This window comes from Cryptomeria japonica, chromosome 6, assembly GCF_030272615.1.
Source record: "Cryptomeria japonica chromosome 6, Sugi_1.0, whole genome shotgun sequence".
In the NCBI taxonomy this organism is placed as follows: Eukaryota; Viridiplantae; Streptophyta; class Pinopsida; order Cupressales; family Cupressaceae; genus Cryptomeria; species Cryptomeria japonica.
Genome location: NC_081410.1, coordinates 400136794 through 400156867, shown reverse-complemented (window position 1 = coordinate 400156867; position 20074 = coordinate 400136794). Strand labels below are relative to the sequence as shown.

General features: G+C 35.9%; 1 protein-coding gene across 3 annotated transcripts in view; it reads left to right on the top strand.

Moving 5' to 3' along the window:
• Positions 1 to 587: 587 nt before the first annotated feature.
• The window catches only part of LOC131065824 (uncharacterized), a 36039-nt gene continuing 16552 nt past the window's right edge, over positions 588 to 20074 (top strand). Inside the window, exons 1-2 of one of the 3 annotated variants that reach the window (XR_009111479.2) lie at positions 588 to 873; positions 1835 to 3852. Coding sequence is in view for 2 of the 3 variants with exons in the window: in XM_058000462.2 (XP_057856445.2) it covers positions 2014 to 3852 (1839 nt within the window). In the remaining variant the exon portion in view is untranslated. Of the gene's footprint in view, positions 874 to 1146; positions 1582 to 1834; positions 3853 to 20074 lie in introns of those variants that run through there. The other 2 variants (XM_058000462.2, XM_058000463.2) reach the window with 2 other exon arrangements.

Below are 20074 nucleotides of genomic sequence, written 5' to 3'. Positions count from 1 at the left end.
TAACTAATAAGATTAAATCTATGAAACATAAGAATCCACATATATCAAAGTGATCCAAAGGTACAAATTTGATCTAGGCACAAACATAAGTCATGCAAAGATATAATTTCTAAACTTAAAATAGTTTAAAAATTCCATATTTTTAATCAATATCATCCATCTTCGATCATTAAACTAAATACCTCATCTTTTAAATTTACTTTCCTAAAATGAAATTACACTCAAATTTTCTATACCCACAATACATTATCATTTATTATTTCTAATATATTTGCATTCCATTCAATTAGTCTAGGCAAAATTTATTTTGCTCTCCAAAAAGATCCAACTTGAAATGACCTTTAAACTGCCTAGGTATTTCCCACGATCTAGCATTCCAAATATAATAAATAAATATAATATTATTTTGATTTCAATCGTTTCGCAAGGAATGTTCGGTTCTTTGTCGTGAAATTGGTATACGACTTTGAAAAGCTCTCCCAAAGTTATTGACGGGCGCCTCATTTGACGAAACAAATGATTAGAAAGGTAAAACATGTTGCTTTGAAAAAGCTTTCCTCGTTCCTCCTCTTCTTCACCAATTATTCAAAGTGAAGACAAACAAAAGATTCAATGTAAAAACTAGTCCTCGTGCTCAAACCATAGTTAATCCCCCCGATCAATGAATAAACCAAAGGTCGCAGGAAAGAAGAAGTCTTTTGAGCAGGACGCGTTTCCTGTGCAGGGAAGTGTCCGAAAATGATTTTGTACGCCTTTTCAGCCCGTGTTTTATATATATATCGTGTCACTGACCTGCAATGTTGAGATCAAATACTCGCACATTGGCTTTTACGGCGCACAAATTGACAAAAAATTGCGGGAGATACAGGCCAGGTGTGTATTTCTCGACTTTTCAGCCTATGGATGTATTCTAAGGTGATGTAATATGTATCGGTGTTTTGTCATGGCTCTAAGAATGGAGATATTTCACGTAACAGGACAATGCCTGCGGGCCTTAGCTTTAGATCTTTGGGGATAGTGCTGGGAAATCTGATGCTAAATTTGACAAGTAAGGACAAGTTGTGCAGGGTAGAGATTTACAGTTTTTGATAAAAAGGAGCCGGGGAAACGTCATCGAGTTTAGTTTGTCAGAATTTGGAAGCATTTACGTTCTCTTTTCAATGTTTTCTAGGGTTTATAGTTTGGGGTATCCGAATTCGGTTTTAAATTTGTCAGAATGTGAAGTATGCGAAGATTTTAGGAAAGATTTTCTACGTTTTCTAGGGCTTAGCTTTTGTGTATGTAAATTCGGTGTTCAATTTGTCGGAATTGTAAAGTATGCAAAAAATTTAGGAACCTTCTCAACATTTTCTTGGTTGAATTGTGAAGTATGCAAAAAATTTAGGAAACCTGTTCAACATTTTTTTTGGTTTTACCTAGTCAAACCGAGATGATCCTAATATTTTAAAATCAATATTTGTTGCTAAATTTGTGAGAGTCCAACAATCCAGGCAATTTTGTCAGAGTTAGGAAAAGTGTCTGTTCAACATGGCAAGCAAACTAAATGTTTGCGGATGGAACCAGCCAGATAACAAAGATAATGTAAAGTGTTTTGATAAATCTAGTAGAATCAAACAATCTGGAGAATCTTGCTTAATTTTGTTTTAAATTAGTTAGAGATGGCAATGAAATGGATTTTTTTTTGGTGGAAGTAGTTCATATTTGACAAGTTCTGAATTAATTGATCTATTTTGAACTGCATTTGTTGAAAAATGATTCAGAGATTTGATATGATAGAGCTTTTGGCAGTGTGTTCTGTTAAATTAAATTTGGCTATTGTACTTAATCTGTGTAGGGAGACGGAAGATCTTTGAGGAACGGTTCATCCGAAGAAAACTAAAAGAGTAGAAAAAATTGCATGGAAACATGATTAAATGATTCTGCTGTGGTGGAATATTGTATTGTTATTCCAATCTCTTATATTAGAGCTTGGTAAACCCCATATCCACATTTCTTAATCTTTTTACAAAAACTATGGCTGCAAACTTTGATGGCAGTTCAATGAAGGAATTCATCCTGGGTGAGAGAAAAAATAATTGGGATCGTCGTGTGAAGCGGAAGGTTGAAGACGCATATTATGAAGTCAAAAGAGCTTCAGATAATTCAGAGGTGGAAGTGGAGCTGTTGAGTGAGTTGGGTTCAATGAAAGAGGCACTTGACAGGCAGCAAATAACAATTGACGAACTCAGTAGTGAGCTGGATGAAGAGAGAAATGCTGCAGCATCTGCAGCAGAGGAAGCAATGACTTTTATTTCACGTCTTCAGAAGGAAAAAGCTCAGATGCATATGGAAGCCTCTCAATTCAGACGGTATGCTGAAGGAAAATTTGCCCATGATCAACAGGAATTATTTTCTCTCGAAAATCTGTTGTATAGAAAGGAACAGATGATTAAAGCTCTTGAACTAGAGGTTCAATCTTTCAAGCACAGGATATTGAGTATTGGTGGTTATGAATATGAGAATGTGAATAGGTCACCTGAGAGATCGCGCTTGGATGAAGTAGATGATTATTACTATTTGACTGAATCTTCTGGCGGTGGGAAGAATTTTTCAGTAGAACAAGATGGTTTTGATTTTAATGATAGAAAGACGAGAGATTCTGTCTACAGGCAAGCTAAGGAAACAAATAGTAGAAGGATATGTCTAGGTAAGTTAACTGATACTCAGAATTCTTTGCAGCCACAGTTGGAGTGGGAAGATACATACTCGCCAAGAATTATGCAGGTGCAAGAGATTGGCTCTTGTTCATCTCATCCATCGCAGCTGGATGACTATAACTCTTCAAGCCAACATGCTTTGAATTGTAGACATGGTTTGCAAAAATCTGATGTTCATGATTCTAAAAATGTTGAAATCTGGGAATATGTGGAGAGGTTAGAAGAGAGGCTACAGCAGCTAGAGAGAGAAACACACAGTGAGCACCCAAATAGTGAATGGAGTGAAATGAGGAAGTTGCGACCAAAACATTTGTCAGCCTATTCAGATAAACTTATTCGGAGGCCTTCTGCAGACAGTTTGAACTCATCTGATAAATCGGTTGGAGCAACTGAAGACAGTTCAAAAGGGGAAGATGGATTAGTAATTGTCAGAGCCAATGGTTCGTGTTCTGGGAAAAAGAGTATCCATTCTCAAGTCATGGATGATACAGATGAAAAAATGTCTAGTATGAGTAATATCTCAAAAAATCCTAACGACAGTTCAAAGTGTACTGGATGCAAGCCAATGAAGGAGAATGTTGGCTACATTGGAGAATGCGATTCTTTGCCGCAGAAACATGAAGCATGCACTGCAACAAAAAAGGGGTCAAAGATTCCATATGAAACCCATTTGCCCAGTTCTAGGGGAAATCCTGCTCTTACACAAGCTGTGGATGATGTTCCTGATGTCAAAAGTGATGATGCAAGATCTGGAGGATGCGAGGCTCTGAAAGGAAATCGGGACTGTTATGGAGATCCAGGATCTGATTCTTCACCTCAGAGACATATTGGACAACCAGAAAGGTCACCTGACCCTAATGAGAGAAGTGAAGGAAGGAGGATGACTGCGTTCTCAGTGGAATTGAGAACTGAGCCTGATCAGGGTCCTGTGCAAAGTGAAATCAAACAACTTATTTTCAGGATTCGGGCCCTTGAAGATGAGAGGCAGAGCATGAAACAGGCAATAATGTATTTTGAAAAAGAGAATTCATCATGTTTAGCACTGCTCAAGGAAATAGCTCGGCAACATTATGAAGTGCAAATATTAGATGAAAGAAAAAATCATTCAACAAGACTGTCCCCATCTGAGGGCCCGTCAATCCTTTCTATAATAAAGGTAATAATTATATTGACAATTGTCATTAGCATTGTCATGCATTTCTAACAGGTTGTTTTGTTGCACAAGACCGTTTTCCCTTTCCTGCCCTTGTTATTCCCCTTAAATCTTGATACCTTTGATATCTGAAAGCCTGCATCTAGAAGCTCATATGCTTACTTTTAATATAAGATGACTTTTCCTTGACTGTCTTTAAACCTTTAATTAGTTCATTGTTTCTCTATCTATCTTTATAATGAGTTTCCAATTTAGCTCTGTATTTCTCGAAACTCTGAAGTGGGCATTATTTCCTTTGGAAAAGTCAGCCCCCAAAAGTCACCAGAAACTGGGAAAAGTAAAAGGAAATTACTGAATTTTTTATTTTTGTTTTTTGTAATTTGAAAAATTATAGACAAATATTCAAAGACGAGGAATACATGAAAAATATATTTATTTATTGAATACCATAAGAATTTCTATAATTTTAAGTTTGCCTTTATAGATACGGTTATGTTTATGTCAGAAAGATTTAAGTGTGCATTAGGAGGATCTTATTTTCTCAAGATTAATTATTGCCAAGGAACTGTTCAAGTTGGAGTTTTAAGGATTCAAATCCCATTTTTATGCTTGCCTGTTGTGTATTTTTCTCTTTTTGAAGTCAAGGTGGAGATTATAATGCACAAAAGTTAGATTTTGTATTTTTTTATTGTTCTTGTTATTTTGTTTTTCTTATCTTAGAGCATTGTTTTTTAAAATTAAAACATCCTTGTTTAATAAAGGGGATTGTGTGGGACTCACACCGTCAACCAAAAAATCCAAATTTATACTTATTTATAGTTCAAAAAACTCAGACTTGCAACTTGGCAATTTAAAAAATACTTAAATTCCTAAAAAAACATAAGTTTTATGCAAAACACATTGCAGAATGTCGGGGAAATGTTTGCTATTAGGTTTGAATACACAGAGTACAATATTGAATCATCATACAAATGCAACTACTAGCTGACAAGTATGATTTGTCATAGAAAATCATTATCATAAATTACATATACATGCAAGTTACAGCAATTTACAATTTCCTCTTCCTTTAATGAAAAATTGGGGCAAGGCCCTTCTGCTTTTGGTTAGTTGTGTCTCCAATCTTGTAGTTGTGTCTCCAATCTTGTAGTAAAAGGTTGTGGCTCCACCCTTGAACTAGACGACAATAACTCCTTTGCTTTAAGTTTGTCATTTGCAATGATATAATCCAATCCAATGTCTCGTCCTTCTGCTGTAAGTACACCTTCCATAACTTGCCTTTCAAAATCAATAATCTTATATTTTGTAAACATGGGATGCCCTCATCTTGTGTAGTCCAGTCTTTGTATTGTTCAATCATCCAAAGCTGTGCATTCGTCACCAATTGTGTCCTCTACATTTTTTGAGGGAAAGTGAAGGTTGGATATCACAAAAACAAGGTCATTGAGCCATTTTAGTTACAACTTGTGCTGCTTCATTTGAATGGCATTAAACAAGTTCTAGTTGCACTCACATCCAAAAGTGCTACAATGTTCAGACAATACAAAGGGCTAGCTTTTGAAGATTTGGGCTATTTTCCACGCCAATCTTCCCACCAAACAATCATAAATAAGATATTCTTAAAAGATTGTAAGCAATAATGGGCTGGTGTAGTTGATTGTTCCATCTTGGATCAATAATCTCTCAAATTGGGCCAAATTTCTATTTATTTGTCTTATAGTAATTTTAGATGGCTTCATTGGTTGTTTCCCACCAATAGTTTCATCCAATCATTTTTGTTGATGTCTTCCGATAGAAAATCAAGGCAATGGGCAATGGAAGGGGTTGAAAAAGTGATAGATGCTTATCTTGAAGCATTCTCTTTGACTCCATGTATGCTATTGCATTATTAGTTACTATTTGCACAACATTTTCAATGCCTTGTTCTAATGAAATCTCTTCTAGCGTTAGACCCAAATTGTTTGCATTCTGGATCTTATTAGAGGTGTGTATGGATTTAAAAAACATTTTATCTCACTATTTGAAGCCTCTAGAAAGTTGATGAGTGTGTGGTTCTTTTCATTGCCCATCTATCTAAAGTATGGTGCTTTCAAACTTGTGGCATTGTTTCCTTTGTTCTTCCAAAATTTATTTTTCATCTGTAACAATCTTTTGGAGCAATTGCCCACTTAAGTTATATGGATAGGGTGCCTTGTACCCTTTCCTGCAATTGTTAGTGTTGTGGCCAAACATTCCCAATATGAGCTCTTTACAATGTTGAAAGGAAGGTTGTTGCAAAATTAGAAATTAGCACAACCTATATCTACTTCTTCGTGCATCTCTTTGTTGTAAGTTGTACCTTGAATAAAAGGTTGTGCTTCAGGTGTGTTTTGAGATATGAAGAAGCCTTGTGGTTGTGCTTTGCTTGAGCTATACAAGGTGGATTTGCCCAACATGAGTGGGCCACAACTGGAGGCCACAATCTTTGTCATATTCACTTTGTTTCTTGGGCCAAGTTGGAATTCATGGCTGTACCTATGGTTGCATTTGTCCTCATCTTCTCTAATTTTCATTGTTCCATCAATGCAAGGGCTATCTGCATTTCTTGTTCTACCTCAATCATGGCATTGAGACAAGCTTTGTTTCAAGATGTGTACAAGGTGGGACTTGACACGAATGATGCTTCCATTCATCTTCTGTCCATAGTAGTTGCAAATAACAGTTCCTGAAGTCAGTCCTTGTGTGCCGTGCTTCCACTTGGCATCCCTTCCACAAGTAGAATGGCTTCCATTTCTTGATGTTGGTGCCATTGTATACTTGCTAAATGCAAACTCTACATTTATAAAAAATAGATAAATTTATAACGCTTCATTTTATAATATATAAAAAAAAGAGTTTGAAATTAAAAAGTAGCACTGTGAACTTGAAACCTAAAATCTACTGGTTACAATAGTGAAAAACAATATTTTTGCCCAAAATGTAAAACAAAATCAACATAAAAGGGCTTGCATTTGAACAGTAATGAATAACATTAATAATTGAAGTAAAATGAGATTTTTATACCATATTTTCATAAACTCATAAATGGTAAAAGAAATTAGAATTTTAGTCTGTAACTTAAATCAGCATTAAATCTTATAAATATTGAATTTTTAGTTTGTAAACAATAACTTAAAATGTGTTTAAAAACCAAAATTTAACATTTAGGAAGAAAATAGGTTCTTGTAATGCTTGGGAAAAAAGGAAAAAAAGAATTCTGATCTGGAGCCTTGAAATTGTAAACGTGCTCTCTTCAAATCTGCTAGAAACTCGTTTGAATTCACATTCAGAAATGCTGTGTGAGGAAATAGCATGGTCAGATTTGCTTTAAAAGACTAAAAATTAAAAAATCATATTTGTAAGTGTTCATTTTTTTTGTGTCCAATAGTCTACCTGCAGGTCCACTGTGGTTTTGCCAAAAGTCTACCTTACAGATCAGTGAGTTCGAGGTTGAAAAACTTGGTGTTGAAAATTAATCACAAGTGCTCGGGAATTTTAAATCTCAGAACACTTACAATTCTAGATGATGATTTTGTGCGCAATTTTTGGGAGTTTTGATTTTAAATATTTCCAAAATGGGCATTGGGAAGCAGGCACCCTTGAGTTTCTGCGACATAGTTTAAGCTAGTTTTTATTTTAATAGATTTTTTTTTCCATGAATTTTATTAGTTATGTATTCTTTGGTCATTGTACAGTGTACTTGTGGTTCGTATATAATTTACTTTTCTCTATTGATTTGAGTAGGGATGAATTTCGAGGATGTTTTTTTTTGTATACTTTTCTATCATGTTAGTGCTCTCCCACCCTTTATAAAATATGCATTCACACATGATGCATCTGCCAACATTAGGTTTTATGTACAGTGCAACATGAAGTTGTACACACATCTAATCATTAAGATCTTTCTGTCTTCAATCTGGAAGACAAAAACAGATTGTACAGAGCTAAGAAAAGTAAATTTTGCTAAAATTTAATCATTAAGATCTTTCTGTCTTCAATTTGGAAGACAACAGATTTTATAGAGCTAAGAAAAGTAAATTTTGCTAAAAGCTCATTTTATCCTAATTTGATATGCTGAGCATTAGTTATCTTTGATATCGTGCTGTCATGTGGTGGGACATTGGAGTCCTTTGTGTTGATTTTTAGTGATCAGATTAGCAGTATAGAATAGAAAATCAGAATGCAAAGTAAATCATACACATAACACACATGTACCCTGGGAAAACCTCCCTCTTGGAGGAAAAACCCAGCCACCAAAGATCTTGATTAGGCAATAACCAATTGAATCTTTACAATGAGCTTCAACACTTGAAGCTATCAGCAACTATGCACAGTAACATCTACAACCTAGGGCACACAGAGATGATGAACTTATCTACAATACAATGTTTCTGTCACAAGGATGAGGTATGCTGGTCCTAGGATGCTGATTACAGCCTTCAAGAACAGTTCTCTGATCTTCAAATGATGACTGCTGCCACCTGAAACCAGTTCGCTGTCACACAGTGATGTTTGCTGACTGCGAGATAAGGTTCGCTGTCTTCTAATAATGTTCGCTGTCTTCCAATTGGTGTTTGTTGTGCACTCAATGATGATTGCTGTCATCTAGAGATAATTTGCTGCTTCTGAAGTAATTCGCTTATAGCAGTTAAGAATGTATTTTCTGAATGTGTGTGTTAACAATGACATTAGCATTACATATATATATGAGACTCTAGCCATCAAATTGCCTTAGGTCGGCTAGGAGTCTAATTATAATGCAAAACATAAAGTGGCGCCAAAACCAAATTACCCCACATGTTAAGATAGGGCAGGGTTAATCCACAAGTTACATATACTGCCTCACTTAGGGCACAACAAACACAAGATGTTTAAGCCTTCTAAAGGCCGGCAAGGCCATACACACGCTAGGTGTGCTAGTTCGGCCCTAGAAAGGGCTCCGACCTAGCTACTTACAACAACACTCCCTCTTAGCTAGGGAGGAGACCTTCACAAGATCTGAGATTCATCGCTGCTCCGTGAACAATGCAAATGAACACAACCACCATGACTATTCCCATGGATGATGTTCACTATAGCTACTCCCAGAGGGTGAACAAGCACAATTGCTGAATCATATCCACCATGCCTACTCGTAGAGGGTGGGTCCACCATACCTACTCGTAGAGGGTGGAAAAACACAAGTACATCATGGAATTTCTTCCATGACATCCATCATGCCTACTCACAGAGGATGGAGGAGGGCTTTCACCTCAAACTTCTCCTAGAGAAGAGTGCATTACCACCATGCCTACTCGCAGAGGATGGATCCACCATACCTACTTGCAGAGGGTGGAACGAGGGCTCTAACCTCAGACTTCTCCCAGAGAAGAATGCATTACCACCATGCCTACTCCTAGAGGGTGGATCCACCATACCTACTCGCAGAGGGTGGAACGAGGGCTTTCACCTCAAACTTCTCCCAAAGAAGAATGCATTACCCAAAAGATGTGGCTTCCTTTGAAGCTGAAAGAAACTGGCTCCCTTTGAGCTTGACAAGCTCCCTCTAACATTTCCTCCTTTTAGAAAAGGAAGTCTTCATTTGATCTTTGCTCCTCCTGAGATGTCCCTATGCCAACTTTTGCAGAAGAAGCAAGAGGAGTAGACCTGAATTTGCAATCCCGAGTAAAATGACCATACTTGTCACACTTAAAGCGCTCAATGTGAGATAAGTCCTTCTTCCTTTTTGATTTAGGGGTAGGATCCGAGTCTCTGTCTCTATCCCACTTCCTTCCTTTGCCTTTAACCGTATGCGAAGCAAGGACTTGATTTTCTACATCATAATGATCACGCTCAATTCCTCTTGCTATCAACCATGACTCTTCTTGTATTCAATCTGCTCTTAAACGATCAAACTTGGGAAGTTCTGATCTTGCACTAATTCTATGTAAGACTACCAAGATGCCGGAAGACCATTGAGAGCAAGCATGGTCAAGTCTTCCCAATGGATGAGAGCTGATCTCTCAAATCAGAAATCCTCATGAAGTATGCTATGACGGATTCACCTTTCATCATCTTGATGTGATGAAGTTGCTGCTTCAAAGCTAGGGCGCGGCTGGTGTTGTTGATTTCGTACATCTCTTCCAATGTCTTGAACATTTCGCTGGCAGTCTTCAACTTAGAGATGATAGGTACAATATGATACTTCACGGAGTCAACCGACATTCTCTGAGCTTGAAAATCTTTCTTCCTCCATGAAGTCTTTTCCTCTTTTGCCTCAGGTTCAATGGATGATCTCTCCACAAAGTCTGCAAGATCACTTCCATTCAATGCAAGCATGATTCGGAATCTCCGTGACGTGAAGTTGGATGCACCATCCAATCTATCTTCAACCCTAAGATAGTTCAATATTTCGAATGAAGTGATAAGAGGAAATAGAAAGAGGAGGAACAACTATAACCTAGGGCACATGGATGCATATTATGATAAGAGTTTTATGTGATATGATGATAAGAGTTTTATGTGATATGGGATGACAGTTCAATCTGTTTACCCCTAATTCAAATCAAGCTCTGATACCATGTTGATTTTTAGTGATCAGATTAGCAGTATAGAATAGAAAATCAGAATGCAAAGTAAATCACACATAACACACATGTACCCTGGGAAAACCTCACTGTTGGAGGAAAAACCCAGCAACCAAAGATCTTGATTACGCAATAACCAATTGAATCTTTACAATGAGCTTCAACACTTGAAGCTATCAGCAACTATGCACAGTAACATCTACAACCTAGGGCACACAGAGATGATGAACTTATCTGCAATACAATGTTGCTGTCACAAGGATGAGATATGCTGGTCCTAGGATGGTGATTACAGCCTTCAAGAACAGTTCTCTAATCTTCAAATGATGACTGCTGCCACCTGAAACCAGTTCGCTGTCACACAGTGATGTTTGCTGACTGCTAGATAAGGTTCGCTGTCTTCTAATAATGTTCGCTGTCTTCCAATTGGTGTTTGTTGTGCACTCAATGATGATTGCTGTCATCTAGAGATAATTCGCTGCTTCTGAAGTAATTCGCTTATAGCAGTTAAGAATGTATTTTCTGAATGTGTGTGTTAACAATGACATTAGCATTACATATATATATGAGACTCTAGCCATCAAATTGCCTTAGGTCGGCTAGGAGTCTAATTATAATGCAAAACATAAAGTGGCGCCAAAACCAAATTACCCCACACGTTAAGATAGGGCAGGGTTAATCCACAAGTTACATATACTGCCTCACTTAGGGCACATCAAACACAAGATGTTTAAGCCTTCTAAAGGCCGGCAGGGCCATACACACGCTAGGTGTGCTAGGTCGGCCCTAGAAAGGGCTCCGACCTAGCTACTTACAACAACACTTTGCAAGAGAAATTTGAAATCTTTACCCAGGGACCAGGATAGGTTTCATGATGTGATGTGCATGAAGCCTTTTCCTAAAATTCTCCACCTTTTTTTCTTCTTCAGGTCAGTTGTAAAATATATCTGGAATACTTCTGCAAAGGTCAGACTACAGAGAGCAAGTTATCATTATTAAATCTTGGTCATATTCCTTTGATTGGTTCTGAATATCTTTGACACTTGTCAGCACACTAATTACTTGAGCTTGAGGTGGCCTTGGTATTATGCATTGCCTTCGAATTTTTGTTCTAGAAGAAAACTTTAGGTGCCCAGAGTATATGTTTTATCTGAGATATTAACATAAGAAACCACTCTGGGGGACCTACTGTTACTTACATCAACCCCATCAGCTTTATAAGCACCATTACAAAAAGGAATAGAAGAATCCACTTCTAGTTGAGAGGGATCCAAATTGGCACGAGCAATGATGTGAAGATTCTGAGGAAGGATACTCTTTTCCCAGCTTTTGGAAGATACGTTTATTTTGATAAAACATAGCAGATATGGCCTTCTCTATGGGAACATTTTTTTTCTCAAGCACTTAAACCATCTTTCTCATAATAGGGCATCAAATATTTAACACACTCATTAGCATGCGAATGATCTTTACCCAAATTCACCTAAAAAACAGGGATCTCAATCACATCCCATTTGTCACCTTGTGACAGGTTCCTTTCACAGTGACAAAAAATTGTCTTGAAAGAGTTTCTTATGAATGGCTTCCTTTTTTTGCATGCCATATATTTATTAAATCATTTTTTTAATTAGCTTCAACAATGTTAACACAAGCATACTCAATATGGTAAGTCATATTAGCAGAGAGCACTGTGAATGTAGAGGCGAAATGAAGACCAAGAAAGGCAAGAAGCTAACTAAATTATGGTACCTAAAATTTGCAACTATCATTTGGATGAATGGTTAGCGTCACAAATTAGAGCTCCTTACATAGATAAATCCATTATACAGCAAGAGGTAGAGAGTCCTTCCAATTAGGATATACATTTCATTTAATAGTACAAATGAGAGCCTCTATATATAGCTTGAAATTTAACACTAATACAATTTAAAACTACATTAATGGGTTGTTGTAGTTCTGGTGCTATGGCAGGATTGAATGAATTCCAGTTTGGGAGCAGGCATTGGTATGTGGGCACAACCTTGCCACCTTGGGTACCCTACGGGTTTGTGACATGGCTGGCCACTTCCAACCACATCCACAAATCCAGATTCATTTTTTGATGTAAAATAATTTTAAAAAATATTAAAATATACATTTTAATAACCAAAAAACACTTAACTTGACAACCCTAAAAATGACCTCAAATGGTTGCTATTGATTCATTTTACAATCACAAAACACAAAATCAACCAATATCGTAAACTGCCATTTTTGCTTTTGTGAAATTTACTATTTTTTTAAAAGTTGAAGGATTGCAAAGGTGCCGAACACCCCACCTTTGCTAAGTGCTATGGGAGGGAACTAACTTGCACAAAGGAGATTTATCAATGAAAGATAAATGTTTTTTGAGATTCTTACAAGTTTTTGAAGAATTTTAAAATTTTTTTCCAAAAAAAGCAAGTTTTTAAGGTTTTTTAAAACATTTGGAATGTTTATTAAAATTGTCTTTTTTATTACAGCTATATTTATTGTAGGGTTGTATTTATGTTTGTGTTTTATTTTTGACGGTTACATTTTCATTTTTTTCTTTTTTCTTTTCTTATAACAACAATCTATTCATAATGGATACTAGTTCAAACTTAGTGGGCCTAGAGGTAGTTAGAGAGTTCTAATATTGTCAAGCGTCACCTCTACATAAATATGTCATGATGGTTGAACCACTATTAGTAGCTAGGACTTTTTTTTGGTGTTTTAGTCACTACGGGATCAAGTACAAGAGCTTGTATAGTTGAGTGAAAGCTCACCTATGTGCCATTACCGGCCATGGAATTAAAATTTGTCAAGGGGAATAGGAATGTGTTCTGAAAGGGTCAAATTATAGTATATATTAGAGAACAAGAAGTTGATATTGTGAGTCTGAGAAAAAATAAAATCTCATCCTTTAGTGAAGAAAGGATTTGTGTCATGCCCCTGCCATTACTTATATAGAAACTAGGGTTACAAAATTAAGAAGCACCGACCTAGGGCTTAAGTGAAAATAATAAAGATTACGGGCTGACTCCCCTTTGTATTATCAATGAAATAGAAAGAAAACCCTATGCTAGCCAAACTGTTGGTGTCTAAAACAAATTAAAACTTTTTTTGCTTTAGGGCCAATTTGAGAAATAAATAGATAAGTAAATAATAATACTAGCAAATGAAGGCTGGCCAGATTAAGGGCTGAGCAAGTGATGGAGTTTCTTTAAATTCATTAAATTAAAGAAGGGCTGACCTAACTAAGGCACATGACTTTCCACTGTAGGGGATATATAAGGGAGGAATTCTTATTGAGGAGGCATGGAGAAAATAAGGAATATTGTTGGAAGAGCAGAAAAAATATAAGGGCAGCAATTATATATACTAATTCTGGCCGATTTATTTATGAACAAAGGACAGTGATGGTAATTAGGGCTGACTAAACAAAGTTAATAAATTATTTATTAATCAAAGCAGCGATCAAGACAAGAAGGGTTGTAACCCTTTCAAAGGGGTATTGGGGTGAAGGGGTGTGATTCCCTACAAAGGGAGATATAAAAGAAGAATTCTATTGAAGAAACATGGCAGGAACCAATCAGCATCAAGGAGAATTACTTCTGCATCAAAGGAAGGAAAAGAACTCCACTCTTACACAAGTAATTAGCATAAATCACCATAATCATTAGCAATCAGATCCATTAAATCGATCAGGGCAGAAAATATCATTTACTGCAGACAATATTAATCTTGCTCCCTTTGTGGTATGCAACACAATAGTATTCTTGGGAATAATGGTTCTCATATAATCATAAACAATAATATGCAATATTATAACCTTTCCTAAGTTGGATATGGGCAATAATGCCATCTAATTCTTAAATAGCTACAATCAATTATGTGGTAGAGGTTAGTGAGGGAATACAAGGAAGGGATATGAGGTCCTCTTCTAAGCACGTCACCTCATGGTGGATGACCAATGGTCCCATGAGGCCAAGGGGGTGCAAGGAGCGCCCAACTCTTGGGCTTAGAAGTGAAGGATGTTCCAGACATCCTATTGTAGATTTGCCTCAAACCTCTACCATGGTTGACCATTGGATTAAGGAACTCCAATCATAGGGATGAGAATAAGGGTGGTATAACGAGGGGGAACGGCTGTAGGACATCTCACTAGGTACACCACCTCATATGGATGGCAAGGGTCACATGAGGCTAAGAGGAATGGTATATCCGCTCTTGGGCCTAGTAAAGAAGATAGCATTTAGGCACCCTATCATGCCTTCTATCCTAACTCCCCTATGATTGAACTCTATTAATGAATTAGATATATCATATGACTAAAATAATGTCCCTAACCCAAGTAGGGCTTCAACAAGAATCTCTCTTGTTCAACCATTTAAATTGGTAAATGATATCTCTAACTCTATTTCACTTCTTTCTTTACTTGTAATTGTGATTTTAGGGCAAAAAATAGGGCATTTACAAAAGGGGACATTACAATTTGGCTTGGGTCTCCTTCAATAGTGGTTGCTCCATATTTTTTTTTTCTTGGATGCATCATCTATCGAAGAAGAAGATTCTACACTTTCTCTCAACAAGGAAACCCATTGGATAAGGCATATCAGAATGAGGTGAGGAACAATTTAGATAAATACATTGCACACTGCATCATGCTAACGGTCTTTGTTTCAACCTAGTGAGACTACCATATTGTTGAGAAATAGTGATGGCAATTAGTTAAAAACCCCTTGGTTACACAAGTTTGGAGTATGAGAAGGTGCGCACCACCTAATTGGGAAATGATTTTTTTTGTTGTATATCATTAAAAGGAATCAAGGATTCATGTGTTGAAATAGGGGTGTACATTGTTATTGATGAATGGAGATTGCAAAGCTTGATTTTTAGTATATTTCATTGTAGCGTCCCAAAAGAGGCAATGTTTTTGAGGGTAGTTGATTGTGAGGGGCAAGTGAAAGATTTCATTTCCAACATCTTTATTTAGTCCATAGAGGTGGTGGGTGTTGAGAATGTTCTCCAAGTTATCAGACAATGCAGAAAAATTTCATTTCCAACATCTTTATTTAGTCCATAGAGGTGGTGGGTGTTGAGAATGTTCTCCAAGTTATCGGACAATGCAAAAAATTGCAAGTTAGTAGGTGCTTTGGTTGAGGAAAGGTACGGGCATATTTTTCGACACCATGTAATGTCCATTCACTTAAGTTGGCGACATAAAAGCTTTGCACTTTGATACAATGGATGAAAGAAATATACCCCTAGGGTGTGGAGTTTTAGATGTTTGTGACAAACTATCATATGCCACAAGGCAACATCAGGGCTTTCTCTAATTTGGAGTTTACAGAATTTTAATACTATTTTAATTTTTAAATTGAGTTTATGACATCACTTGTTTTAAGTGTTTAATTTGTTATAAACATATATTTTACACTACATTTTGTTGTTGAGACATGAGTTGCATTGCACACAATCATTTTGAGAATACTTGTGAAGGTGTGAGAGGCGTTGAGTTGTCATGATCATTAGCAACTAGTGGAGTGTGTGGAGGTAGTCAAATTCCTATAGGGACTAAAAGGTCAAATCATTGATCTTGGATGATGATTGGTGGGCTTTAGTGGACTACATTTTGAATTTATGAAGGTTTGCTGATATAGATCAGTTGGTTTGGGAGAATTCTTTGACATGGCATAGATTCCATGATAGAAAATAAAAGTCATAATAATAGAGGAGAATGACCCTAGAGAAACATCTTTCCTAGGGGTGAAAAAAATTATTGTTGACTTTTGGATTATGATGACAACACCCTTGCTTTTCTTTGCATTTGCATTGTTTCCCAAAAATTATAGAACAAAGATATTTTCTTTGCCTAAGAGATATAGAGATCGTGAAGTTGTTGAAGGATGTAAGAAAGCATTTTGACTGCTTTTTAGATCTAGAAATGGTGGATGATGTTATAATTGAGTTTGGCATATTCATCTCGTCACTAGATCATGGTGTTTGTGCTCTTTAAAATAGTACAAGATGAATGCTCATACATGTTGGTGTACCTCCATGGGCAAAGGTACCTTCAACCTTTTGCAATCAAAATTCTGCCACAGGTAAGCATTTTTAATTTTTAATATTTTTACCATTTTCTTGCGTTTTCTCTCCAATTCAATAGGATGCAAGTTCTTCGGTTGAGCAGATTTGGAGTACATACTTTTTTATTCACTCAATTAAGTGCAATTCATTTGCTGCAAAAAGAGTAGAAGATTTGGTCAATACCCATTCCAACTTGTGCTACCTATCACGCAAGAAAGTTGACAAAGGGACAACAAATAATTGGGATATAGCCCTTGAGGTTACAACTTGGATGCATTTGTTTTGGAACTTGCCAAATTCACTTAGGTGATGATGAGGCTTCTATTGCTACACATAATATAGCTATTGAGAGTGACCCTACAGTTGCTTGTGGTTAGAAACCAAGTGATGACTTAGATCAAGATGCTCTTGTTGGAGAGCAAGATACAAAGTTTTGATTGTATTTTCTATTTTCAAAATTTAATGATTTGACATATGTAATATTGAATTATCAAAATTTTTTATCTCTATCATAGCTCCTATATTAAATGTTTTTTCAATTCTGTGAACTATTTTTAAGTCTTAAGTATCAAATGTATTCTCAAATATACACACATACATAGATGATAGGTGTAACCATACTGGGAATTTTTTTTTGCTAGATTGATATATCTTTACTTATTCCTGTACCAAAATCGACAATGTATATTTTAAATAGAAGTATCCCAAGAATTAAATATTTCAATAATAAGGATCATTTGTTTTCCCAAATTCCAATCTCCCTTAATGCTAACCATACTTTGAGCCCACAACAAGCCCATTCAATTCATTGGTTTCTCCTTGTTTGCTCAATCCCATATCCAGTGCTAGGTAAGGAATATTGATAATAAGCCACAACCCTCTTCCAATCTTGATTGCAAGTTTATTGCAATATCAAGTGTTGAGAGTTTAGAATAATCAAAATGGGGGCATTTGAGCAATGAGGAACCTTGTTTTAGCAGAGAGGAAATTTAAAAATAAGGATTTTCGACCCATAATAATTCCCAAATTTCTATGAAAGAAGGTGAATGTAATCGAAGTTTGTAAATTTTTTGAATTTAATTAACATGGTGTTATAAAACACCCTTTCTATAATTGCTGGCTGACCCAGCCAAGGAGGGGATATGACATCAAGGGTTCCATTTTCAGAGCATCACATTCATTATGATTGACCTTGTGCCATCTTTGTCAATCCCATCTTGACCAAAGAAAGACTTGTTCATGGTGGAAGAAGAGAGCATACTTCTACCTTATTTATTGGTCTTTGTTTGAAATTTTCATTTGCTTCATGTAGAAGTTAGAAAATCTTATTGAGGTCTGCAACTACTTTAGCCTCAATGCTTTAATTTTTTATACATCTTGGAAGGAGTTTAGGTCATTTTCTTTGCTTCCCTTGGCCGGTAAATAACATTTGATTCTTGAAAGATGTCTAACATCCCAATATCAGTAGTTAAAGTCTACTATATCTAATTACTTGGAGAACTTCAACTATTCGTCTTGAAGAATTCTGCAATATTAACAAAATTAATTTCAGCTACAATCAAGGTGAGACTTGAATACCCTACCAACCATACTTTTTTGTGTAACCCTTAATCTTTTGTGGTTATTACTTTTGAAACCTAGAACCTTAGCAACCCAGCAAATAGTTTTCTCTTCATTGATTTGATATGTTACCTCCGTTCTTGTATATTGGTTTTGTGTGCAAGGAAAAAACAAAAACTAGAAATCAAACGAATTTGGAAACACAAATTGAAATCAAATTATATTCCAATCTAACCACTTCGATGCAAACCTCAAAATATAAGTTGATTTGCCTTGTTAGATGTGGATGCAACTTGATAGCATAACTCTAGATTCAAACGAGGATGGATTTTGACATAATAGACTTGCATAAGAGTGATTGATATGAAATGATGAAGGAATGATCCTATTTATAAATTTTCCAAGGAAAAATCAAGTTGGGAGATAAGGTTGAGATCAAGGACTTTAGTTAATTGATACATTAAGTGGAAAATTGCCATTTCAAATTGATGAGAAGATAATGACGAATTATTTTAATTGATTGATGGATATTTGTGAAGAACAAGTTTCCATTCGAAGACTGAGTTGACTAAAGGATGAAGAAGTTTCTAAATGAAGATTGAGTTAGTTGATCAAAGGAGTTGACTAATAATTCAAAATGAAAATTTTATTTGAACAATGGAAATTAGTTCTCATCTAATTAAATACATATTTATTTATTTGATTAAATGGATAAACAGAAATTGTTGGAAATGGATAAAATTAATAATGATAATAAATTGATGTTGTGATAGATGGTATTAATTAATAAATGAGATAAATAATCAATGACAATTAATGAATGATAACGATGATGATTAAATATTGATGGTTAGGAGGAATAATTTTAGTGTCTGCATTTTACCCCTTTGAAGCATGTATAATGTTCCCAAACTGGGATAGACCCGTTTTTGCCCAAATTTACAAAATCATAGTTTAGTCCAGTAGGAAAACTTGAAAGGGTGCTAGGAAATTGCTCAGCCCAACTAAGCCGGACGACACGTAGAATCCAGCTATGACAACTCACCCGTCGGCCCACAAGCGACAAGAACATCGCACCATGACAAGTGCCATCCCTTGGGGTGATCTACTTAGTTCGAGGGAACTGGTAAACTGAACTTTACATATAATTGGTTATGGGGTAGAGTATATATATGATCAATTACTTGTATAATGCATAGTGGCTGTATGCCTGAATGTTATTCACTTATTTCAGATCTCCACTTGATCGATTGATATTTGTATGATTGATTGATTGATTCAATGAATTACTTTGACTGGATGATTTGAGGTATTGGTGAGTGATGACTAAGTGATTGTTAATTAGATGATTGACGAGTGATGATATAATGAATGCTGGTTTGATAATGATTGAATGTGCTGATTTTGATAGAATGATTTGCTTGTGTTGATTCAAGTAGCATCGATCAGATAAAACCATATACCTATCTGTTTACATCAAATGAAGAAAGACGGTACTGCAGATATATATTTCATATGAATGATTCATATATCGAACCTCTTCATTATCGAATTACAATTAATACATGTCCAAACATTATCGGGTTATATTAGAATTGACCCGAATTAGTTATCGGGTTTGTTTGCTTTGATACCGATTCATTATCTGGTGTGTTTATATCGATCTGTTATCATTTACATTGGCACCGATTAGTTATCGTAGACACCGAATGGATCGGTTGCCATTTGTAAAAGTCACGACCAAGTGACATCTTGGTCAGACATGTCTAAAAGACATGTCCGATCAAGGTGCCACTTGATCGTGACTACCTTACTATATATGCATCATTCAAAAGAAGGGGGATGACATTGAAATCGATACATGTTCATCCTCCATACCTGCAGCAAAAGAAAGACAACAATATTATTGTCATAGTCATAATACCTAAATATTAAATACACCATCTTGCATATAACTTGTTCATTAAATTGGAAATTGCAATAACATTTAC